Source organism: Emys orbicularis, chromosome 5 (genome assembly GCF_028017835.1).
Source record: "Emys orbicularis isolate rEmyOrb1 chromosome 5, rEmyOrb1.hap1, whole genome shotgun sequence".
Lineage (NCBI taxonomy): Eukaryota > Metazoa > Chordata > Testudines > Emydidae > Emys > Emys orbicularis.
In genome coordinates, this window is record NC_088687.1 from 60,833,159 (window position 1) to 60,859,489 (window position 26,331).

The following is a 26,331-nucleotide window of genomic DNA, read 5'->3' on the forward strand; positions in this document are numbered from 1 at the left end:
ACTCCATACGGCTAAATGCAGTGCCTTGCATAATGACAGGTTTCAGAGTAGCAGCCGTGTTAGTGCTGTGTTAGTCCCCAGAGTGCTGTGCTGCAGCCCGCGTCAGCCACGACGCCAGGGGCGACGGGGGCGGGGTGGAGGGGATGGCCCCGGCGCCCACCCGTAAGGAATCACTAGGGTGAGCCCATTCTGTTCCTTACGTTGGACTCCCCCGCCGCCGCGCTATTTGGTTCAGTCCAGGAACTTGAGGAAGCTGATCTCGCTCCCGTTGCCCCTCCACTTCCGCTCTGGTTTCTCGTGAGAGTTCGGTAGGCGGAGTTCTCGCGTGAGACTCATTCTCTCGTATAATCTCGCGTTGCTGGCGGGCTTCGGCCTCTTTGGCTCCCGGGCGGCACCATGGCGGTTGGCAAGAACAAGCGCCTCACCAAGGGCGGCAAGAAAGGCGCAAAGAAAAAAGTGTAAGTGAGGCCGGGCAGGGGCGAGGGGGGCCGGGGGCCCCGCCGGGAGGGCTGCTGGGCTGCGGCCCGGCAGGATGCGCCGGATGCCGGGCGGATTCGGGCGGCCGGCGCAAGGAGCGGTGGTGGCGGTGTTGACATGGCGGCGGCTAGACCCGGGGTTGGAGCGGGGGTTTGTAGAGCGCGCGGGCCCCCGCTGCACGGGACGGGGCGCTGCGGGAGGGGCGGGGTTGGCTCTGCTGTGAATCCCTCTGCCCGAGATGGGGAGCCAGGGCCTGGCCGCACGGAGTCCCCCAGCACCAGGCTGCGGCTCTCGGGGGAAGACGGGAGTTAGGGAGCCGGACTGCCTCTGCCCCACGTGCTGTGCGGAGCTGTGTCTAGTTGCCCCTGCAGCTCGGCTGCCGATTTGCCCCCAGAGCCGCACTGCTAGATACTGTGCGTTGGGTCCTGGTCTCTGACTCTGTCCATGAACGTGCAGGGCCTAGAGGACACACTGAGCAGCACATTGGGATGGGTCAGTTACTTATCTGTTGGTCCAGTGTCTGTATCACTTATTGGTATTTGCAAATTTATGCTGATAAGAAAACAAGTTTGCATTAATTTGGAAATGCATAAATTGCAGCAGCCTATGGTATTTGAAGTATGTTGTAACTCTACAACAGTTCTGTTGCACATGATAAATATGGAGGAAGTAGACCAAATTTTAGGCCAGTTTTAATCTGAAAAATGAGTGGAAATATTATTATTATTATGTATATATATATATATATTTTTTTTTAAACTAAGGGTCGATCCCTTCTCAAAGAAGGATTGGTACGATGTCAAGGCACCTGCAATGTTTAATATCCGAAACATTGGGAAGACACTCGTCACCAGGACCCAAGGAACCAGTGAGTATCTAATGTGTTGAGGTAACACTTGATATCCGCTAATTTGTCCTGTCTTTTATGACTGTGCAATGCAGTATCCGTTGTAAGCAGTTCCTGCTTAAACTAACGTGATTTGCAATATTATAGGATAACGACTTAAAAAAATGTGGTTTGACCTCATTGTTTGTTGAGTAGCTCTAAGGCTTTTGTCCTCAGTAGACAAAGAATCAAGTTTCACATACAGAGTATGGTTTGGTTCTTGTCTATGCAAGATGAAGTAACTGATCTCTATTGAAAGCTATTGGATAATCTGTGGGACTGAAATGCAAAGGAAGACCCAATAAAGATTAGAGTTCTGGGGTGGAAATTACTTAAAGATATTTAAAAGCATCTGGGGGAAATGACAAAAAATGATCAATATCTTGTATAGGAGAGGAAGATCTGGAAAGCAGTGATGCAGAAAGATCTTGGGAAGGACATAGTGGGCAGATCTCTATATGTGGGGTTTCATTGTAATAGGGTAGCAAAACCACTATTTTTGGGGGGCACTGTATGTGCAGAGGCATCACTGAGTAGAGCCGGGGTTCTCAAACTGGGGGTTGGGATCCCTCAGGGGGGTCACAAGGTTATTACATGGGGGGTTGCGAGCTGTCAGCCTCCACCCCAAACCTCACTTTCCTTCCAGGATTTATAATGGTGTTAAAAATGTAAAGAAGTGTTTTTAATTTAAAAGGGGGGTCACACACACAGGCAATATATTTAATACCATTATAAATGCTGGAGGCAAAGTGGGGTTTGGGGTGGAGGCTGACTGCTCGTGACTCATGACCACCTGAGGGGTCCCGACCCCCAGTTTGAGAACCCCTGAGGTAAGGGAACCTCAGTCTCTACTATTCAGAGGTGAACAATGGAATCTGGATAAGCGCAACAATTATGTAAACATAAGTGTGCAGCTTGGCCAACATGATTAGGAGGGAGTTATCTTTACATGTGTTTCAGGGTTTAAATATCAAAGAAGGACATGAATTATTTAGCATGGTGCATAGGTATAATTAGGAGCGATGGAGTAAAATTAAGGAAAGGGAAACTTTGGTCTTATTACAGTTCATAAAAGTGAAATCTAGTAGATCATGGAATAATGTCCCATGATAACTGTGGATATAGAGAACCTACTGCAAGGACAGTCCTGCATTGGCAGAGGTATAGCTGTTACAAGTCGAAATTAGACTTGTCATGTGCTCTGCTCCCTAATTTCAGTTCTTACTCATTTATATCTTTAGCTCTTATTTTGCATGTGCATGTTTTTTTTATGTGTTTTAAAAAAAAGTTCACCTAGTTCTTACATTTTTATATGCATACTGTCCCCAAAACTTTGACCCCGATTTCTAAAGGTATTGCAGCACTGAGCGCACCAACATCCTGAATGCCTTTTTAAAATGTTTGGCTGAATCTAGACTGAATATTCAGGCCTGAACATAGAATTTATTTTTCGAATTTTAAATATGGGGCACAGCATGGTGTCTTTCACTGCTTTGTATTGATGCTTGACTAGTTCATTGATCAACTTTAACTTCAACTGTTGCAGAGAAGTTTTTTGTAATAAAGTAACCGACTAAATTTTTGTAGATCTAAACTTACATGAATTTGTGTTCAAGTCTAAGTCTAATTTGGGCTCTAATACTATAAATAAATATCAAATGAGGGTTCAGAATCTTGAGCTAGTCCTTCTAATTTTTAACAAAAAATATTATTTCATATGCATATAGAAATTGCTTCTGATGGACTTAAGGGCCGTGTGTTTGAAGTGAGTCTTGCTGATCTGCAGAATGATGAAGTTGCCTTCCGTAAATTCAAGCTGATTACAGAGGATGTTCAGGGCAAAAACTGTCTGACCAATTTCCATGGAATGGACCTCACCCGTGACAAGATGTGCTCCATGGTCAAAAAATGGCAGGTAAGTGGTAATGATATGTATCTGTGAAGCTGCAAAAATTCTACTTTGATAGTAAACTGCCTCTAAAAATTGAGATGAAATAACTTGATCTTTGATGCTGTTTGCAGGCTGATCTTTTCCTTGTTCAGGCCAACCAATATTGTATTTGTTTATTGGTTGGTGTTTGCTTATTTTTTCTTTTTAAAAACCAATAAGATAAAGCTTACAGGTCATATTTTTAAAGACCAGCATCTGCACCAGTTGCTGTTGCCTGCAAAGCCACACAATTGCAGAAATTGTATACCATACTTCTAGCACATGGACTTCAAGCTTAGCCTAAAAAAAAAAAAGCAAAACCTGTTTGAGGCCTTATTTATATTTGTTGTAGTTAGTCATTGGCTCCACTGAGGCAGCTACAACATGGTTATTTGAAGCAAATCCCTGAGACCTCTATTATAGTGAGAAGGGCAGGGTTTGGGAGGGCACCTTAAGAGAACAGAACACCTTGCTGCACGTATCATAGTTACTACTTTCAGGTTACACTTAAATATAAACTTTCAATATATAGGATGTAGACGACATCCTTATCCCAAATTTAAGAAACCACCGAATGTCTTTATTCTAATTGGTGGATGTTAGATAGTGTGCTTGTAAAACTAACTAATGGATGTTGACTACAAGCAAGCTAGGGTTTTACTGGCTCCAAGTTGCCCCTGCTTATGAAGCAGGAAGTTGGGATGTTCAGTAGAAGTGCCAACACAATGAGAGGGGGGTTGGAAGGGAAAGTTACTTGGAAACCCCTTGGCAAGGAGAGACTTCCCACTAATAGCAAGGATGGCATATAAAATCCCAACCTGGGATGGAGGAGGTGCATTATAAGAATCAACACCTTTGTGCTCCCTGCTAGTACTAGTGTTACTGAGTTCTTCACTCAATCTGCTCATTATTAGGGTGCCAGATGTAAGAAATGCTGCTGGTGTCATCAGTTAGTGCCCTCCCAAATCCTGTTTAGGAATTGAAGTGTCAATAGCAGTTTAATATTAGGTAGAATTTATAATAATTTAGGGGCTAATTATTCAGACCTTGATGTTGGGGTCAAGTGACAGCAACACTAGAGTATTGTTTAAGGAAGGTCTGACTAAAAATGCTTAGAAGCTGTGACTTGCATTGTGGTGTCTTTCTGTGATGTTAGAAGGGACAAATGTATTCTATAACCTTTTTTCTAGACAATGATTGAAGCCCATGTTGATGTCAAAACTACCGATGGCTATCTACTGCGCCTCTTTTGCGTGGGTTTTACCAAGAAGCGCAATAACCAGATTCGCAAGACCTCATATGCCCAGCACCAGCAGGTCCGCCAAATTCGCAAGAAGATGATGGAAATCATGACACGGGAGGTGCAGACTAATGACCTGAAAGAAGTTGTCAATAAGCTGTACGTCTTGGTTGTCATTAATCAAGCTTTAACTTAGGAAACAGTTGCCATTCTACTCTGGTTTAATTAAGTTTAAGTGTTGGCTTACAGAGTCAGATAGGTTTAATAGCAATTCATGTATTAACCTAGTTTAAATTTCTGTGGTTAGCTTTTTTCTTTTTCTTTTTTTTTTCTCTCTCTAAAGCACCTCTGTGGTCAGTAAGATGAAGAATCTGATTGCTAGAGTATCTGGATGTACTAATTAATTAATATTTGCTAATTAAATAACTTACTATCTTGTAAAACAATTTAACAGGAGCCTTAGTCATTTTCATTCCTGGTTGAGGACTCAACAACTACTTTTGTTGGGGAACCAAATATTTAACAAAATTATGGGAAGCTTAACATACTGTTCCCCCCACACATACTCTCTTGCCACCTGCACCATATCTGACATCCACCAAACTGTTCTGATTATGTAAATCTAAAAACAGAATTTGTGAAGAGACTGCATGACACACAGATCTTTCTGCAGACTTCAGCAATGTCTAGTTTTATAAAGACTCCAGTTCTTAACTCACGGGAGGGAAGGTGGGATGGACTGCTGTTGAGAATATTAAATACTGAATAATTTGAACTTTATAAAAATACTGAAAAACTTTGATTATTTTCAGGATCCCAGACAGCATTGGCAAAGACATAGAAAAAGCCTGTCAATCCATCTACCCTCTTCATGATGTGTATGTCCGCAAAGTGAAGATGCTTAAGAAGCCCAAGTTTGAATGTAAGTTAATTTCTGCTTAAATGTGGAATTTAACTGAGTGGTAGGCTAAGTTAAAGCAATATTTTCAAAGCATGTATTTGGTGATTTTGGAACTGAGGAAACCTTCTGAAAGCAGCATTGTATGTTTGAATGCTTAAAACTGATAAATGGCTTATCCTAACAGTCTGAGACTTCAGTAACAAATCTGAATTCCTGTAAATGATATTTCATTTTGGAATATTCTTGTTCTTGCTTGAAGAACCCAAATAAAAATGCTGAAAAGAAGCAACTAAATGTTTGGTTTTGGTTTGGGAATGAATGATGACAACATGTTTCGGTCCCATATGACAACGAATGATTATACTCTTTCCCACTTTCTGACATTCCCATGTAATGCAGGACTGAGTTATTAATGGCATATTTGAAAGAATTAATTTATTCAATTACACAAAACTCTCATACACCACTATTTGCTCTCATGTCTTTGTCTAAATACAAAAAAGTTAACTAAATCAGTGCAGCCTCCTTGTGTGGGTACTCTTAAATGGGCAAGTCTTACTGATTTAGCTGTGGTACAATTTTGATGTATAGAAAAGGCCTATTTAAATGATTTGGATGTTTAACTTATCTTGCAGTGTATAGATGACAGGGAATTTAATACAAAGAATACTCAATCCTTAACAATTGCAATATTGTGCTTTTTTTAGTGGGCAAGCTGATGGAACTGCACGGTGAAGGTGGTGGCACTGGAAAACCTTCGGGGGATGAGACAGGCGCTAAAGTAGAGCGAGCCGATGGATATGAGCCCCCTGTGCAAGAGTCTGTCTAGAATCAAAAATGGATGCAAAAAATAAAAAAATTTAATATACAGCAGTAATAGTATTTGATTTCATGCAGCGATACTAGACACTTACACCATATGTGGTATAAGATACTGGACACTTATACCTATTACCCTTATTAGGTATGCCACTTACTGCTATTGTTTCACATGCTAAAGATGTGAGCTGGTATGGAGTCTGCCTCTTAATTGATCACGGTTAGAAGAAAGTAGGTTGTCAGGGTTCCCTCCCCACTTTAAACTTTAGGGTACAGATGTGGGGACCCACATGAAAGACCCCCTAAGCTTATTTCTACCAGCTTAGGTTAAAAACTTCCCCAAGGCACAAATTCCTTCCTTGCCCTTGGTATTGCTGCCGCCACCAAGTGATTTAAACAAACATTCAGGGAGGGCCACTTGGAGCCCTAACTCCCCCAAAATATCCCCCCAAGTCCCTACACCCCCTTTCCTGGGGAGGCTTGAGAATAATATCCTAACCAATTGGTTACAAAGTGAGCACAGATCAACCCCCCTGGGTCTTTAGGACACTGAAAAACAATGAGGTTTTTAAAAAAATAAATAAAATAATTATCTCTGTAAAATCAGGTTGGAAGATAACTTTACAGGGTAACAAAAAGATTCAAAACAGAGGATTTCCCTTCTAGGCAAAACTTTAAAGTTACAAAAACAGGGATAAACCTCTCTCTTAGCACAGGGGAAATTCACAAGCTAAAACAAAAGATAATCTAATGCATTTTCTTGCTATTACTTACTATTTCTGTAATATTAGATGCTTACTTCAGGTATGGCTTAGGAAGATGTATTTTTACTGCCCTGGTTCTTCGCTGACCCTGAGAGAACAAAGGAACACAAAAACAAAAACCTTCTCCCACAGATTTGAAAGAATCTCCCCTTATTAGTCCTTTTGGTCAGGTGCCAACCAGGTTATCTGAGTTTCTTAATCCTTTACAGGGAAAGGAGGGATTAACCCTTTATAGGGTAAGGAGGGATTTTATGCTACCCTTAGCTGTATGTTTATAACATAGGTTGCTTGTCGTTTTTAGAAGTTGTTTAAAAGTACCAGGTTGAATTTCAAAGAATTGAGCATCTAAAACCCAAACCTCTTCTAATGAGATCCTGAAGTAAAAGAGGCTTATATTGTGTCTACATACAGAATATGTAACATTGGTCACATGCAGTAACTTACACTTAATAGCACCTTTCTTCTCAAAGCAGTCTGAAATAGCATCCAGCCACCTGGTGTACAGTGGGGTGGCTATGGGAGGAAGGAGGAAATGTTGCTGTCCAAGGACTTGAATTTCCATGGAGTCTTTAAAAGTTTACACAGAGTAGATGGGACTCTTGTTTAAGGTCTTATTTAGATCCTAAATGTATCCTTTTAGTAATATTTTACTTTATGGTGACTTTTTCCACTAGGCGGTTTTGGTGTCTGATGCCCAAAATGTGTGTTAACACAACTGTTTTATTGTGGAAACATATTCTTAATCAAAATTTAAGCTATTTTCAAAGGAATAGCGTACAAAAGAGATTTCTCACTTTATCCTATTACAAGAAACTGTACTAGTCGCAGTGTCAGTTCACAAATACCATACAGTGTAGTTCCCATTATATGTAATAAATTTGAAGCAGAAATACTTTAAAGCTAAGATGCAAAGAAACTTCCAAACTCCACAAGTGAACCTTAAACCTTCATTAGTTCTGCTCTTTGTTGTTCTTTAGGATGATGTAGTGATACTATTTTAGCTTTTTCTAGCATTAGGTATATGTAAAGGCTGTGAAATGATTTCTTAAGAGCTCTTCCAAATCCTTCAGTCTTATACTATTATCTGGACAATGCTCTGAATTCCAGTACTTTGTTTTAAACAGTAGAATTGACTGATAGCAGTGGCACACCAAAAATAACTCCTTCAATGAGGCTGAGTTTTTCCCTAGTGAAATGTGTCTACAAGTTACGTAATTACTACTGCAAGCAGCTTTGACTTAAAGTTGTGAGGAGGCCAGACCGTTGTTAGGTTTGGTTTACGAACCTTGTGTTCCAATTAAAAAAAAAAAAAAATTTTTTTTTTTTTTTTTTTTTTTTTTTGAAGATAGTGTAGTTCTGTTTGGAAGACTAGACTACCAATCTTAATATGCAAGATGCTAAATTTGAACTATTGTCCTTCAACGTGACCATATAAATATCCACAAATGAGCCCCCCCAAAAAAGCCATATCTCTTCTTTTTACAGTAATCTTAAAATGTTAATCTGGTTTAATCTTTAGCTCTATTTATATATTTTTTTAAAATTAAAACCAAACCCATATATGTTTACCACCAATTGGATACTGCAAAATTACATTAAGAACCAAGTGGAATTGACACAACAGCCCACTCTCTGGCTCAGTGGTGAGGCATGTGTTTCTGGTTTTTGTTCCTAGCTGCTTATGATCCTACTGGGAAAACTAATGCCCACTTGTTGGCAGAGGGACATGCTGTGTTTTCAAAGACGAAGGAAAGTGGCTCAGGAGACCCTGTAAGGATATGGTCACACCTTTGAAAGTTCAAGAACAACCACTTGTGATAGCCTGATAATTATGTAAATGATTCTGAGGCATATATGTCCAAGAAGAAGTGGAACTCTTTCTTGGGAACTCAACACCTGCATAGAGGTTTGCAGATACTTTGCCACTGGGATTATAGTAAATCTAAATCTCATATCCCAGTTGATCTGGCCAGCTGTCTCAGGAGGCAGTGTGGTCTAGTGGACAGAAAAATAGATTGGGACTCAGGAGACCTGGATTCAATTCTTTGTTCAGCTCTGGGCTGCTAGGTGACCTCAGATCGGTCACTTCACCCCTGTGCTTCCATTTTCCTATCTGTAAAATGGGGATAATGATGCTTAACTCCTTTGAAGTGCCATGTGGAAAAGTGCTAGATAAGAGCTGGGTCGTATTCTGCATTAAGTATAAAAAATGAGTTGCATTCACTGGACTAAGTCACTATCCCCCTCTTATTAGCCCATAGTTGTCTATTCTAATAATTCACATCTAATTCTGATGTTCTGTACAATACCTTTCTAATGACCAGTTTTTTATACTGGTCTCATCCAATGAGTGAGTGTTCCTGACTTTGATGTAGGCTGGTCTACACTTAAACTTACACCAAAAATAATCAAACCTGTTCTAATTCTCACCTGTTTTGGTTCAAGAATGAGTGGATACTTACTGTGAAGTGCCCTATTTTGATTACGCTTGAGTTGATAAAATAATCACTTGTTGGCACATTATAGGAGTTGAGAGTGATTTTTCAGTTGATCATAATACTCCCATTTTGTCAATTGACCTATTTGATATGTGGGTGTAGTTAAACAATCATGAAAGTGGCTCAAAAGTAGGGTTTGTCTTTTATTGTTTAAAAAAAAAAAAGAAGACAATACTGATTCATAACACACAATGTACATTTGAGTTTAACTGACCTCTAGGAATTACAAAATACTTGAGTACATGAACATTGTTGAATTTCTGCTGTTTACTTTGGCATTCCTGCTGGTCCAAGATCAGTTTGTCCTAAAGTAAGTATTGCAGGTGCTATTGCATTTAGAGAAAGCCCAATACTGGATTTGGCAGACACTAAACAAATGCAGATTTTGGGGGAAATGTAGATTTCCCTCATGCTAGACCTAGTGTGCTATGGAGGCCATGCTACACAGGCGTTAACATCCAATTATGGAAACAAAGTAACATGAGCAGAGAATCTAAGGCCAGGTCTACACTTTACATTAATAATAGTTATTCAGACCTGCATGAGGTTTTTGCACAACCTAAATATAGTCATTGATAAATTAGCACTCTTAGATCTCCAAAATCTGTACAAACATTAGACCAAACTTAATTCCTGCTGTAATTCTAAGGAAGTAACTGGAGGATTGACACAGGAATTAATTTTGCCCAGTATTTGTCAACACTGCTGTGTGGTAGAAAGTAAACAGAGATGGACCTCTTCCGTTTGCTGGGATCTTGTGTTGTGACAAGAAAAGCAATCAAAGGAACTCTTCCATGTTATGTAAATAGCAAAGTATGAGCACTCATACTGCTATGCTCCTCACAGGTTTCCACTTGCTCTGTTGCTCCTCTATCCAACAGATATGAACTTCTCTACATTCTAACTCAATGGGCAGTTTAATGCTTTCCCTATAACTCTATAAGGCACTGTCATTCATAATTCTGATTTTAAGATATTGTTTGCAATGCCCTTTCATTGATTTCAAGGCCCCAAGTGACCACTGTGATCATCTAGTCTGACCACCGGTGTAACAAAGGCCATAGAACTTCCCCAAAATAATTCCTATTTGCCTAGAGATTATCTTTCAGAAAATCATCCAGTTTGACTGAAAACCTTGCCTGCGATGGAGAATTGATCAAAATTATCAGTTAACTGCCCTCACTGTTTAAAAAATAATTGTCTTATTTCCAGTTTGAATTTGTTGAGCTTCAATTTCCAGCCATTGTATTTGTTACCTTTCTCTGCTAAATTGGAAGAGCCTATAATCAAATATTTATTTCCCATGTAGGTACTTACAGACTGTGATCAGAACCCCCTTCAACCTTCTCTTTGATAAACTAAATATAGTGAGACACAAGGAACTTAGTCTAAGGCATGTTTTCTAATCCTTGGCTCTTCTCTGAACCCTCTCCAATTTATCAACATTCTTCTTAAATTGTGAACACAGGCACTGGCCATAGGATTCCAACAGTGGTCACAGTTCAGTGGTAAAATAACTGTTGCTATTTACTTCTACTATTCCCCTGTTTGTGCATCTAAGGATCACATTGACCCTTTTGGCCACAGTGTTGCGCTCGGAGCTCATTTTCAGCTAACTATTCAGCATGACCCCGAAGTGTCTTGCAGATTCAGTGCTTCCCAGGATAGTCCCCCATTTTGTAAGTATGGCCTCCATTCTTTGTTCCTAGATGTTACATTTAGCTGCATTAAAAAGTTTGTTTATGCCCTTATAAAATGACTCGGGTCACTGACCTGGTCTCTTCATTATTTACCACTCCCACAATTTTTGTGTAATCTGCAAACTTTATTAATTATTTTGTTTTCTTCCAGGTGATTGATAAAAATGTTAAATAGTGGAGGGCCAAGAACAGATCCCTGCAGGACACCACTAGAAACGCACCATCCCCTTGTTGAAGCTTAGAAGATCTCCTTGTCAGTTTTGTCCTTTTGCGTTCAGAAAACTCTCTTCTACAGTGGAATTGAAAATTAACAAGTGGCCTATAGTAAGTTTTTTTTTTTTTTTTTTTTAAATGCAACTGTAAATTTGGAAATCAAGGAGCCACAAGAGAACGGTCAGAATCTATTGCTGGGGCAGCAGGGCTCTCCCTAATGTCTTTCTTCCAGATATAAATCTCACCCTGGTTATCATTATTTTGGGTAGACCTAACTAATTTACTTTACTTGGGGCTACTCATTAAATCTAGGACAGCATGCAGCTTCCCCAAGTTGTCCTTCAGGCGGAGTGATTAAAAGTTTTGAAGTTGTGTAACATGCTTCTTAGCCACTGCTAGTTCATTTTTGGGCTCAATTCAAGGTGTAGATTATTCTCTAGAAAAGCCCTTAAACTAGGACCCGTTGACCTCTGAAACCATCTCTCCACCTTGCCCTCTTTTGGGGTTTTGTTTACGAATGCTTCAGTTGATGGTCTCAAGAGTAACTTGCAGTGGGACCAGTGGAAGAGCATTTTAGGTCCAGTGTGTTATTAAGAACAGCCCAATGGCATAGTGCAAGGGGCACCCTGATATCTAGCAGTGAATTCCAGCTGGCCTGACCAGCTCAGTGTACCCCAATTCACTATTGTTTATAATCTGTATCTAAAAGCTATAATGTAATATGTCCTAGAAAGCTCACCACTCATTATTAATATAATTATATAATGTAGGTGCAAGCAGCTGATGCAAAGGTATGGACATAAATTGAAATTATAATTCTTTATAGTGAGACTCAAGGAACTCAGTCTAAGGCATGTTTTCTGTGTGCTCAGTCTAAGGCCAACTGAGCGCACACAAGGGCTTCCTGCCTACTGAATCAAGGTCATGGAACTTTGGGAGAAATAAGCAAGGACAGAGAGCCATTTTAGGCATCCATCACTGGACAGATGCAGGAGGGGAGAGCTTTCAGAAGCTGAGATTGGTCCTTCATCCCAAGGATGGGGTTGGAGTCTTTGGGAACTGGACTATAGCATAAGGGGCGGCTAACCCCTAAGATCTTTCACTAGGGAAGACAAGGGAAGCCAGCCTTTCTTTATCTGTGAAGAGATCCTGGCCAAAGGTGTGGTCAGCCATTTTGAGTCACTTTGTTGACAACACATGGTAAGGATTTTTTTACATTGAAACCAGACAGTAGTTTGTTAAATCTTAGCCATTAGAAAGCGTGTTTTGTTTTGTTATCCTGTCTACCTTTATTTCCTTGAGCTCATTCAGTTCACTCATTTAATTCATGCTCTTTTGTTAATAAAATTGTTTGGTTTATAGTAAAATAATAATAATCTAGTGGTGTCTTTAACTTGGAGTATTTACTCCAGTTAGTGATAAACTGGTGGGTTTTGTCTTTTTACAGGAACAGCAAACCTTATTATTTCTCTTTGCTGTCCAGGAGAGGCCTCAACACTACAGGGCACATGGTTTAGGAAAAAATTCAAGGCTGGGAGTGTGTTGGGGATTGTTAGGGGAAAAGGGAATTAAAGGGACGTATTAAAGGACCCCTGCTAATGATGGAAGTTCGGATTATCCCATATTTAGAGTCTGTCAGATATGGTCTCAGTGAAACTGAAGAAGGACAAGATTAAAGGTGAATGAAAAGACAGTTTATTAGATACAGGTAAGTAAAGAACACTCAATGGTTTGTAATCAAGGGCGTGAAGTTATGGACTAACAGTCAAGAAATCTATACTTTACAGACGAAACGCCAATCATGGAGGGAGGGTCATGTCTGACTGATTGCCTCAGCTCTGGTGCGGTGGACGACCCGGACATTCTACTGTGCCTGGTAATGTGCACAGGAGGAACACGGATCAAATCGGCTGCTGGACCAGAATCCCTCAATCTCAGATGTGTTGCCTCTCAGAGACTGCTCACGATGACCGATGCAGACACGGGCTGCCACCATGATGGACAGCACCCTATAGCCTATGAGAGGAGCTTGTATACTCTCTTGTCTGCGGGCAGAATTGACAGATCACTTGACCAATCTTTTCCTGCCTTACAGAAAAAGGGCGCCAAAAGCCCAACAAGAAGGGAGACCAACATGGCTCCCAAACAACAACTTTACAGAATTCAAAATGGCGATTGTGAACAAATTTTTAAAATGATACCATAACACAATATACAGTTAGAATACATAACGTAACAGTTTTCCTGTACAGGGATCATCTTGCTGGTTGTAATAAATGCTGGTGGAAGCCAGAGGTTGTGCAGCTGAAGACAGGTTGCTGGTATTGGAGCTGCTGAACCATAGCTATCTAAGCACACAGATGCTCAGAAGCGACCTCCATGCTTCCTTACTGACTGAACATTCTAGGCTTAGAGCTGCAGTAGCAAGGCATTCTAAGGCATCCAGGATTGCAGGGCAAGTGGTCACACAACCACTGGTCTGGATTGCAACCTCGACTGGACCATCACAGTCAGCTCTGGAATTAGGTGGCATTGTTACTCTTTTAGGTATAAAATGTCTTTGTTCAGTGTTTACAATAGCAGGGTTACTAAAATCGCATGGTAGTTAGACTCATGGGTAGTAGTGCCCCCAGTTAAGGTTTTCTTTAGCCAAATTGGCTATAGCATATGTTCCCCACTTCATAAGTATTGTTTTGATTCTAGTTATGTAAAAAGAATCAAGGTACTATTCCAAGTATTATACTCATTTTGATACCCACCTCCAAAATAAATCTTTCAGACTTGGGCACCAGTACTCATGCTTCATTTGAAATCCCTGGCAGTGTTGTACTAGTACTTTATTACCACCTTTTGAGGGCTTTCTGTAGATCTGAATAAAAATGGATTTCTGAATAGGAATGGAGGAAAGTAAGCATGGAAGGAAATAACTAGTGACTGCTCAGTAGACCCATTCTGCTCTCTTCCATGTACTGGGTGCAGAAAGTCTAAGTAGTGAACATCAGAGTAAATGGGGTAGGATCTGAGGCTAAAATAAGGAAAGAACAAGTTAAGAATTACTGAGGCCGGTTAGATGTCTTCAAATTGGCAGGGCCTGATTGAATACATGCTAGAATACTTAAGGAACTGACTGAAGAGATTGCTGAGCCATTAGCAATTATCTTTGAGAACTCATGGATGATGGGAGAGATGCCAGAAGACTGGAAAAGGGCAAACACCTTTCTATCTATAAAAAGGGGAATAAAGACAACCCATGGAATTATAGACCAGTTAGCTTAACTTTGATACCTGGAAAGATAATGAAGCAAATACATAAACAATCAATTTGTAAGCACCTAGAAGATAAGTGATAAGTAACAGTCAACATGGATATGTCAAACCAACCTAATATCCTTCTTTGTCAGGTAACAAGCTGTGTGGATGGGGGCAAGCAGCAGATGCCATATATCTCAACTTTGGTAAGGCTTTTGATACTGTCTCACAAGACCTTCTCATAAGCAAACTAGAGAAAAAAGCCTCAACAAACATACTATAAGGTGGGTGCACAACTGTTTGGAAAACCATACTCAGAGAATAGTTATCAATGGTTCACAATCAAGCTCATATTGAGTGGGGTCCTACCAGGCTCTGTCCTGCATCTGGTTCTATTCAATATCTTCATAAATGATTTGGATAACATTGAGGGCTGGTCTACACTGAAAATGCCACACTGGTACAGCTGCACCACTGTAGTGCTTCAGTGAAGAAACTACCTATGCCAACGGAGGGCTTCTTCCATCAGCATAGGTAATCCACCTCCCCGAGTCGCGGTAGCTAGGTCAATGGGTGCGGTCTCCTCTGGGGGTTAGATCGGTTTAACTGCATTGTTCAGTGGTATGGATTTTTTCACACCCCCGAGTGACATAATTATATTGACCTAATTTCCTAGTGTAGACCAGGGCAAAGAGTATGCTTTTAAAGTTTGCGGATGATACCAAGATGGGAGGGGTTGCAAACCCTTTGGAGAATAGGATTAGAATTCATAATGAGTTTGACAAACCGGAGAAATGATCTGAAATAAATAGGATGAAATGCATAAGAACAAATGCAAAATACTACACTTAGGAAGGAATAATTAACTGCCAAATACAAAATGGGAAATGACTGCCTAGGAAGGAGTACTGCAGAAAAGGATCTAGGGGTTATAATGGATCACAAACTAAATATGAGTCAACAATGTAATACTGTTGTAAAGAAAGTGAACATCATTCTAGGATGTATTAGCAGGAGCGGAAAGGTAGCCACAAGAATTAATTCGTCCACTCTACTGAGCACTGATAAGTCCTCAATTAGAGTACAGTGTCCAGTTCTGGGCATCAGACTTCAGGAAAGATGTCAACAAATTGGAGAAAGTCCAGAGAAGAGCAACAAAAAATGATTAAAGGTCTGGAAAACATGACCTATGAGGGAAGATTAAACAAACCCAATTTTTTTCAGTCTGGAGATGAGAAGACTAAGTGGGGACATAAGGTTGTTCTGAAAGGTTGTTATGAATAGGGTGGGTGATAGTGTTCTTAACACTCAGGACAAGACAAGTAGTAATGGGCTTAAATTGCAGCAAGGGAGACTTAGGTTAGACATTAGGAAAAACTTCCTCCTAACATAAGGGTAGGGTAGTTAAGCACTGGAAAAAACTATCTAAGGAAGTTGTGGAATTTCCATCACCAAAGATTTTTTTAAAACAGGTTAGACAAACCAGGGATGATTTAGATAATACTTAGTCCTGCCCCAGTGCAGGGGATGGACTAGATGACTTATCAAGGTCCCTTCCAGTCCTACATTTCTATGATTTTTGTGACTGAGAAAACAAAGCTTACAAAGTGGCATAATTGAGTTGAGTGAGCTCTGTAGATTGATTTGCAATCCTTGGTAGAAACATTCTTACTAAATACTTGGGCAACAATTATATTTAAGCTAGGGAAACCAGATTGCCATTTAGCAGGAAGAGACATCCAACTGTATTGTTTAGTTATGATAGCAATGTTAAAATAAGCTTATTTCCTTGTGTGGCACAAAGCAGAGCCAGCCAAAATTTTTTGAGTAGGTGGGTAACCTTACAGATACCAGAGCTGATAGACTTCAGACCTGTCTGTCTGAAACAGGATTAAATTGAATTGGAAATGCAAGAGTTCAGGGTACTTGACTATTTGACAGCAGCAAGGGTATTTGCCAAATTAGATCTTAAGAATTGTTCTCAATTCGCAACAGCTGCATGGTGGAAGTTCAGAGAATTCTGATGGTACTGTTACAGAATTTCTGCAGGCTTTATACCGGATGTAGTTACTGGAATACCAAAACATTTTGAGTGCTGGCTGGTCTCTTCAAAGTAAATCTGAAGTGTGCCAAAAGTCAGGCTATTCTGGTAAAATGTCTAAAAGATACCACTACAAAGAAGTGGTTGCAAGGTAATCTAATAAGAGCTGTGAACCTGATGTTGTCTTGTCAATTATATGAAATAGAAATGATTACCTTTCTTTCCAAAATAAAAATCTTAATATGAATTTAGTGTTCATAGGGTGCTGGATTGGCAGTCCTGGGGACCAAAGTTGTCTAAACAGAACAGAAAGTGGGGGTTCAAGTTTAGTTCAGCTGCCCTGACCATTTCCATCCTTGCTATGTGTGCTACTAACAAGGGTGCTAATTGTAATGGCTTTAGAGATGCCTGTTTACTGGGAATTAGAGTGAAACTTCTCCATTCATTCCATATAGGCTACTCAGGTGATAGTAATTTCCAGTTGTTTCTAGTGAAAGACACTCTGTATCCTGTTACCAATCCCCTGGACCATCTAGTTCTCCTACTATTAGCCTTTTTACCTGTTGTATTCAAGCACGTAAGAGTGATTATTCTTACCTATTTACAACAATCCAACTACACCTGAGATTGCTGAGACTCAAGTTGTACTGTTTTAATTATACCAGTACAGATAATGTTGTACAACCCCAATAATATAGATGCAGTTAAACCACTATAAGAGTGCTTTAGCACTATAGCTTTATTCCTCTACGGGAAGGGAGATAAGCCATCCAGGTGTGACAGGTGCTATAGACACATGCAATATCTTTGAGAGTATTGTTTCAACTTTATAAAAGTTACCTGTATCTCTGAGCCAGGGATTGTATGCTAGCTCCATGGGTTGCTAACTCCCTCCAGGAACTAAAATCAGTGTGTGTTGGGGGTAATTACTACAGACCCTGGGACAGGTAAGCAAGTCTGGAGAACTACTGAATGCTGGGTGAACTGCATATACTGGTTCTGGCTGAGTCCCAGAAAATAGAGAGAGGCTTTTGATATAAAGTCTCAGCTGAAATTGACTGAGAAGTACTTGATCTAAAAACTGACACAAACTGTTAACCAAGAGGGCAAACTCAGCTGAAAAGTTTGAAGGACTTTGGAACCTATCAGCATTCCCCTGTGGAACTTGGGTGACATTTGGTAAGCTTAGCATTCATTTAGACAATTTCTTATTTTGTTTTTCGGACTAAGGCATTAGAGAACTTATACATGTATTTGGTTTTGTAAAGGCTGGCAGGCTCTTGAACTGCAGCTTAAATCCCTGGGTTGGATGGAGAGAGTCGTGTAAGGTTAAGGTTTTGTCATGGATATTTTTTAGTAAAAGTCATGGGCAATAAAGAAAAATTCACAGAAGCCTGTGACCTGTCCCTGACTTTTACTAAAATTATCTGTGATAAAATGGAAAGGGGTGGGGTGTCTCAGAGCTCCAGGGTCCCCCTGCGCCCTCCCCAGTGGCAGAAGCTGCAGGGGGGGAGGGTCCTCCTGCCCTGCCGTGGTGGGGATACCTCACAGTTCCCTGCTGCTGCGGGAGGTGGTGCGACCCTGTAGCTCCCAGCCGCCAGGTCTGAAGTCACAGAGGTCTTTAGAAGTAATGGATTCTGTGACTTCTGTGACAAAATTGTAGCTTTAGTCATGTGACACTTCTAATAGAGAGGTGATTGCTAGAGGCCTGGTCTATTGAACAGACTATGGAGGGACAAAGGTGCAGTTATTTCCAAAATGGTGACTACTGGTGTAAGGGCACATTTATACAGTGTACTATTTTTATTTATTTTTTTAAATCCCTAATGGAAATATTTATATTGGTATAAGATCTGTGTATTTAAAGATATCAATCCTTTCATTAAATCAGAATTAGTGAGAGTTAAAGGTAAATACAGACTCAAATGTGACTCAGACATACATATAAAAATTTATTGGTTAAATACAAATTTAATTTATACTGTTACCATAATGCTGGAGACAAATTTGGACTTGCAGAATGTAAAAGTTTTTATTTTGTACTATATATAAAAATCATGGAAAAATGTGTTCGGTTACAAAGATGCTACTTTCACTGTGGATTTAACAAAACACTAACAGCCTTAAGCTTAGGAAAACCACTCTGTCATATTAATGAATCATAGTCCCTAATTGAATTTCAAGATAGCATAATCTTTCATATTAATTGTAAATGTAATTTAGGATTTTCACAGGAATTTTCCCTTTTCATTTTCCCTTTCTGCTGAATTACATCCTTGTAATCAATAGGGATTTTAGATTATTTTCTGTATAGACAATATATGTGACCACAAAGGTTTAACAGTAAAGCAGATATTTTTTGCAAAACAGATTAATTTGATCAAGGGACTGAAATTTAAAGCGATGATTTTCTGAACTGGCAAAGCTACAATAATGTTAAAAGCCCTTAGATGGCACTATTGTTCTGAATTTGCAGCTTCCAGCCATTTTATCCTTTTATGACTTAAACATTAAGTATAATACATAAGTGGTATTATGTTTGCTATATTTCCTGATTTAGTATTTGGAGTTACAAAATAAAATATAAGGATTATTCAATTAAACAGATGTTTATTTAAAAAGTTTGAAATGTAATGGATGTCACGCATTAAATTAAAGTGGTAAAAATTTTTAATAGGCCAATATAGCCAAATCTTCACACACCCTTTTTCTTTTGGAAAAATTTATAAATTCAGCACTATTGGTTCAAAAATATTTGTATCAAAGCTTTAGAGAACTGACATAATTAAAGGGTTGTCTACACAGCAAGGTAATGTGAGCTGTGGGGGTGAGATATGCCCATGTTAATGTGCTTTAGAAATCAGTGTCTCCATGTATACCCTGCTGGTGCACGGTAAAGGTTCACTAGGATGGTTTAATGTAGCACCGTTTGAAACAGCACTGCATTAAAGAGCACCAGTAATGTCTACACAGACCAATTAATGCACAGCACATTAGGGATGTGATTTCTGAAGTGCACTATGGAGCCCATTACCCCCCCCCCCCCCATGTAGACAAGCCCAAAGTCAAAAGTAAGTAAACATTGCACACTAATACTTTATCTGCCTCCTCAATGATTTAGGTATCTCATTTGGAGGAAGTAAGCTGAGTAAGTGTCTTTTTTTTTATAAAGTTCTTAAATTTTTACTAGTTCTACTGTTCAAAATATTTACAGGCGGTTTACCAATCGCATTGGCACAGAGCCATGACGAAAGAAGTCCATTTTGCTTAAACCTTTGACATGGTACTCATACGGTAAAGCAACACTAGTTTTTTTTCTTCAAGTGAAAGGGGAGAAGACATTTCCAAAAGAGAGTACATGCAGGTTTATCATTCTTAAGTGGAATTAGAATTTACTTTTTGGGCACATAAAATAAAAAGAACATCCTTTTCGTCCATGAACTAAAAATTAAAAAGGCAAGTTTTGAGTGCTAACGTCTATTGTATTTTACTAGGGTTTTTATATAGTCCATTGCTATAGTATCTGAACATCCTTTCTATAAGTCCAGGGGAAAGCAGCATCATAAGATGAGAGACAGCAGTAGAGAGGCCTGTGTTAGACTTCAAAATTAAATCAAGATATTAAAGATGGAACTTGATAAAAAGATCTCCATAGTCTCCAAACTTTAAATGATCAATGCTGAATCAACACCTTGATGCTCTGACTTTTACCCTATGCTGTGCTTTTCTGATGGAAAGAGATGCTGAAAAGCCTGGCTTTCTTTGTTTGCCACCTGCACATATTAATCCTCAGATATAATATACACACAGTTTGTTCAGTTGCCTTGTTCTTCAGAGATTACAAAAGAGGCCAGTTGCTCATGTGAGAATAGGATGCCATTGAACATGTACAGAATAAACTGCAGTATAATGAAGATTAAATGTTCTGATTTTGTTTTTTTACAGTACACATCGGCCCAGAATGGGAGGTGGGTTAACAATTAACTTGTTTAATATGGAGCTATTGTCAAACATTCTGGAAAGTGTTGGTTTTTAGAATGCACTATTCTTATCTGGAAATATGTCTAATATCAGACTTATTTAGTCTATGTAATTTAACTTGTATAATTTTGCATTGTTTTTGTTAAAAAATATAAATCTTTGTGCCTGTTAGGTTAATTTCTCTTGGTGGCTGCTGCTTTCTGCCTTGACAGATAATTTATAATGCTACATCTTATATGTTATTTAGGTGATTTATAGAAAATAACTTTTAGTGGATACCTCAATTAGTTGTTCTCACTCATAGACATAAGGCTGTGAAATATTCCTATTAAAATGAACTATTTCACTGAAAAAAACAAAACAAAACACAAGAATGGCAGCCGGGGTGAAACGTGCTGGTGGTTTATAGAACGGATAGGTAAACGTCTCTTGCTAATTTCAAACACTGTCAGGTTTGAATGTTAAACTGAAATGGGAATGGAATTGGGTTTGTTTCGGTGTAAGAGAAACTAAGATTGAGAATGAAATTTTTTTATTTTTTTTTTATTTTTTTTTTTAAAGCAGAGAGCAAGTAGACTGACAGATAAACCCAGAGACTGGATCAGGGAGGGAAAGAGAGAATTTCTAATAGGAAAACACTCTCCCTGGGGCACTAGCTTGAACCAACCTAAAGGTGAGGGTTTTTTTGTTTTTAAATGTTGGTGACTTCTCATCTATTCCTTAGCACACGGAGCAGGTTTCCCTTTAACTAGAAAAATGTGTTGGGGGGCAGACAGGCGTAATCACTCTTCAGTAAAAAAGATTGATGAGTTCATTCTAGTTTTATGAACTCTACAAGTACAAAAACCTTGAACTTCACAAGTTCACTCAGCCCTACATTCAAAGATGGAGAAACTATTAAGTGAGTGAAGTTTTCTTAGCCTTTTGATCCTCCTGCTTGTTAGACTTTGGTATCCCATATATGAAATGACAAACTCTACAAGGTGTCGATCATACATTAGGGCTTGACATTTTTCCGCAAGATAATAAATGGTACCTTTATCCTCTCAATCCTAAAACAACTGCTTTTTATTGCTAATGAGGATATTAACTCAAGCAGTAGTGAAATCTGAAAATCAAAAATGTGGTATACATATTTAACATATAATACTTAAATCTGCAAAATAAATGCATTTCTAAAAAGCCTATTAAACAATCTTAATTTATGCAAATTGTATGCAAGATAAATGAAATACCAGATCAGGTCAACTACTAGAATGCAGTTCACTTAATTTGTAAGATATTGTACTACATTTAATTTCCCTAGCTGGAAACTATTAAAAATCCTGTGGAAATTCCGTTTGCTAGCTCATGTGGAACATTCACAAAGTATGACTAAGTTTTGTTGTCATGGCAAATGTTGGTGTTTCAGGAAGTTAATATGTTATATATGATGTGGTTCTCTTTCTGGACAATATAGTGCAAATCATATTTGATAGTCAAAGTCATAACTCAAGTGACAACAAAGATGGTAGTCCTTTGTTTGCTGAAGTATAATGTGCCTTTGTGCTAGATAAGCATTTGCTTCCATATGCCTAGTGAGCAGAACTGGGCTCCATCCTTATGATATCTATAGAACTCGAACAAAGTTCTTGGGAAATATTCCAGATTTGCCTTGTACTTCTCCACTCATCCAGTTTTCATCTACAGGTTCCAACTCTGTTATCATATCACCTGCCTGTAAGAAAATGAGCAATGATGAATCTTTTCTGCTCAAATATAGCTTGATATGGGATTAGAGGGAGAAGCAGTAACAAAAATTCACCTCCATAAAACTTTGATTTATATAGAGAAAAATAAAAATACAATATTGGCATCTCTTGCTAACTTTACATTTATACGAAGTAAAACATCTTCACAGACTTGGGAGACACACCTATCTTGGAATATCCCATAGTTAGGGTTCTGTTCTGAGAAATGGGAGATGCAGGTTCAAATTCATGCTCCAAATCAGGCAGGCCTCTGAGCATGTCTATCACATTGGGCCCCTTAGGCAAGATAAGTGGGGCAATGCCTAATTGGCGGATCCCACCAGGGTTTAGGCATGAGCTAGGTGCCTGGACTGAAGCAGCTGTGTACCTGGCTAGCAGTGGATTTTTAGGCATCTAATGAACTTTATCACTGGAAACTTAGGTGCCTGGAAACAAGGTTATAGCAGCTGAGCAGGGATTTTTAAAATCTAATTTTTTTGACTCAGGTACCTAAAGTTACCGTTAAGTCCCTACATTTCTTTTTGGATCTAGCCCCTTGAGTTTTGGTGTATATATAACAGAGTATATGATGATGAGCCACTTAAACTTCTTTGATGTCATGGAACAGGGAAGTATATTCTCCCTTAACTGTTTTTTTTCCCCCTAGTAAGTACAATTCCTTTTCAGCTCTTTGCTACAAGCTAAGTGTCTGACCCCCATTGTTCTTGTTATCCATCCCTAACACTCACTCCTTTTCTTCATATTATGGTTCCCAAAAGTGGGGCACAATGGTCTGAGGAGTTTAACAGGTTGTCTGAATTGGACTAAAATTAGTACTATCTGTCTGATCTACTATTCCTTGTTCCTATTTTCATCATGCTGTGCCTGCCCCATGCTTAATCTAAAATATTCTCCCATAGTCTTGTCCTTTCTTCCAGTGCATTGTTTCTGCTTTTATTCTCGAATACTCTGCTCCTGTAGTCTCCCAAGAACATAAAACTTAAGTGCTCACATAGGATCTGCTTTAGGCACAGTAAAAGGTAGTATTTTTGAGATTACTATTCATCTGATCTTGCTTTGAATGTCTATGCAGGTCTTGCCAATTTAAGTTTCAAGTTCCCTCAGTATCTAGGTCATTGGTTCTGATATACTATAGACCCACTGCTTCTTGCTAACATCTTTTACCTCTTCAAATAGTCTGTCTGAATACCCAGCAAGCAGTATGTCATTTGATTTTCTATGTCACAACTGCATGCTGTGCTGTGAAAACGTCTCAGGAAACCCAAACACACTGTACTAAATGTATTTTAAAGAGCCCACCATCATAGGGTGTAGGTGCTGCTGCTGCTACTACTGTTACGTTCCTATATTTCATCCTGTCTTCTGTTTCCTAGGCACAGTGGGATAAATTCTATGATGCCCTATTTGATCAGATCTCTAATTTTTGATACAACTGAAAATGAATGCATCTGGTCAGAAAACTTCATTTTATCTTTTTTCTAAGAAGTGTGACAAGGTAACAGGATCAATTTGTCAAAGTAAAACTACGATCTGACTTTATTCAAGATATTTTATTCCTTTCCGAACAGCTGTACCCTGACTGAAGTCACAGTAAAGTTATAGAAAAGACAAAAACATCCACATTAACAGAGGTACAGACAAACACTTGGGACTTCTGATAGTTGCTACTATTTATATTTATCACACTCATCAAAAAGTTAACGTTTTGGAAAGATCCCCAGTAAACAGACAAAGATCCAGGAGCAAATCCTAGTTTAACTAAGTGATACACCCTCATGATGTACCCTGCTAGGACGTACTGTAAAATAGCCCTTTTGTAGCATGCAGATTTTCAACTTTTCCCTTTGGGAACAGACACATTGTGGTCAGTCCATGTATTGCAAGTGTCCTGAAACAATTGATTCATTTTCAGTAAATAACCACTTGGCTGCTGAGTCTCAGGTTCATCTAATATTCTAGTGATCTTCCTGGAATGTTGATGAAGAGTACCTGGATGTGGGCTTTCCTAGTACTAGCACTGTTATATATTTGCACTGTTAGCAGAGGTGGATATGCTAGCTCTAAGCACTACAGAGGCTGAGTAGATGTTTGATATGAGGCTATTATAAACTGCTACTTTATTGACCTCGTAACTTTCAAATCTGAATGTGGTAACTCTTGCCGGGCAGCCTGGGGTCAACATAACCAGCCAAAGGAGGATCAGCCCACTGCAAAGCGAATCTTCCTGGGGTATAGATTCATTGTAATTGCTCCTATGCCAACCTCCCTACTGCTACCATAGAAGCATTTCTGGCATGGATGGGGCTTCCCTATCCTTCATAGAGCTGTTGTTTCAACCCCTTGGGGCTGGTTGATAACCTACTCTAATTTATGCCACGGAACTGGACTGACACAGGGCAGCAGATTTCAAAGGTGGGCATTATGCTATCTTTGTGCCCCTTTCACTCCCCCACTCTGTCCCAGGATTTGGCCTTATTTCCAGAGCAGTAAAAGTTTACCTTTTCTAGCTGTGTTTCTAAGGTAGATGAGGTCCAGCTCAATTGGTCTGCTCCATACAATCTGCTTTCTCAATAGAGTGCTGCCCTATCTCTTTCGAGGACTGTGAGCTAACAGCAATGACTAAGATATTTACCTTGAAGGAGAGCTCATCCTCATTCTCTCCCTGGAAGTCATACAAAGCCTTGGCTTTTCCTTTCCTGCATCCTGGAGACTGTGCTGTCTTTACTCCAGCTGTAGAACATCAACAACACACAAGTGATTACAAAATATTTGCTTAAAATATAAAAACAATTTTTAAAGAGAATTCCACAACAAGACGAGGTTTTCAGTGCTTGGATTCTCTCTCCCTACATTCACAGAGTGCATTACTAGTACATAGTGTGGAACACAACTGCAATAAATCCTACATGTTGCATGGGTCACAATAATATAATAAAATAATCATACTGAGAAATGAACTTCTACCACTATAAAAACTCAATATCTTTCACTTGAAATCTGTTGATATTCCTTACAGACAGATTATTTCCTCTGCAGTAGAAATGAGTTCATTTCATAGGAAGGGGATTTCAGAGATTGAGTCAAGAGCTTGTCCCACTGCTTACCTACCCAACCCTTCTCATTAACTGAAGTGTTACAGGGAGGAGTTGGTCTTTTCTCTTCCTAACTGGAAAATGTAATGCAGGGATATTCAATAGGAGGACTGCAGGCCAAATCTGGACTTCCAGATGCTTTTGAATGGACCCTGAAATCTTTTTATTATGATTATTATTTTTTATTTTTTCTGGAGCCTGGACTTTGACAAAAAAATAATTGACTACCCTGATGTAATGTATATAATAATGGAGCAGTAGGTAACAGTATCAAACTCTGAAACTGACTATGTAAAGCCACCTTACTTTCTGTATATTCTGAATCACAGGTTTTGATTCTGCTTTTGGCTACTGTTAGCCATAGAGAACTAATTCCATTCTTAGAGAGTGAACTAGACTGGTTTCATGCTCATGTTGCTTCAATTAAACAGAATAGAGTAAGTTAGTTTTTTGGACAGGGCCATCAATGCAACTCCACTGTCCACAAATTATGGGCCAAATCTTCAGTGGAGCTACACTGATTCATACCAGCTGCCAACTTGGCTCAGTGCCTTCAGTTACACCTGTGAAACCCCACTGAAGGCTATAGCATTGGACAGCTGTAACTGTAGATTTAATTTGAAGACAATGGTTTTACCTCGGTGATAAAGCCCAGGCCAAAACTAACCTGGCTTTCCTCTCGGATGTTAGTATTACTTTAGAGTACAGGGAACATTAAACATTCCAAGCAGTAATTAAACCTGGATATTGTTTACTGATACAAAGATCAGCTTCAAATGCAAACTAAAT

General features: G+C 39.3%; 2 protein-coding genes and 1 non-coding gene across 3 annotated transcripts in view; 2 read left to right on the plus strand and 1 right to left on the minus strand.

Annotated features, from left to right (window-relative positions):
* The first annotated feature begins 339 nt into the window (after positions 1-339).
* On the plus strand, positions 340-6,307 carry RPS3A (ribosomal protein S3A). Its single transcript, XM_065405839.1, has 6 exons — positions 340-458; positions 1,242-1,345; positions 3,091-3,278; positions 4,484-4,692; positions 5,346-5,455; positions 6,142-6,307. The coding sequence occupies exons 1-6, from the start codon at positions 397-399 to the stop codon at positions 6,261-6,263; spliced, it is 795 nt and encodes a 264-aa protein (XP_065261911.1). The 5' UTR covers positions 340-396; the 3' UTR covers positions 6,264-6,307.
* Positions 5,748-5,819, plus strand: LOC135879795 (small nucleolar RNA SNORD73). The gene has a single exon (XR_010561469.1). It is a non-coding gene; the product is annotated as a small nucleolar RNA SNORD73 (small nucleolar RNA).
* A 16,001-nt stretch (positions 6,308-22,308) lies between the features above and the next one.
* SH3D19 (SH3 domain containing 19) overlaps positions 22,309-26,331 on the minus strand; it is a 59,879-nt gene continuing 55,856 nt past the window's right edge. Inside the window, 4 exon segments of the mRNA XM_065405712.1 lie at positions 22,309-22,416; positions 25,083-25,141; positions 25,768-25,771; positions 25,849-25,883. Of these exon segments, the coding sequence (XP_065261784.1) occupies positions 22,309-22,416; positions 25,083-25,141; positions 25,768-25,771; positions 25,849-25,883 (206 nt within the window).

What these genes read in the sequence shown, in the direction of transcription:
- RPS3A (XM_065405839.1), top strand. Translation starts at nt 397, where the DNA reads ATGGCGGTTGGCAAGAACAAGCGCCTCACCAAGGGCGGCAAGAAAGGC. An exon ending in CCATGGTCAAAAAATGGCAG is followed by an intron (nt 3,279 to 4,483) that starts GTAAGTGGTAAT and finishes CCTTTTTTCTAG; the next exon opens with ACAATGATTGAAGCCCATGT. An exon ending in TAAGAAGCCCAAGTTTGAAT is followed by an intron (nt 5,456 to 6,141) that starts GTAAGTTAATTT and finishes TGCTTTTTTTAG; the next exon opens with TGGGCAAGCTGATGGAACTG.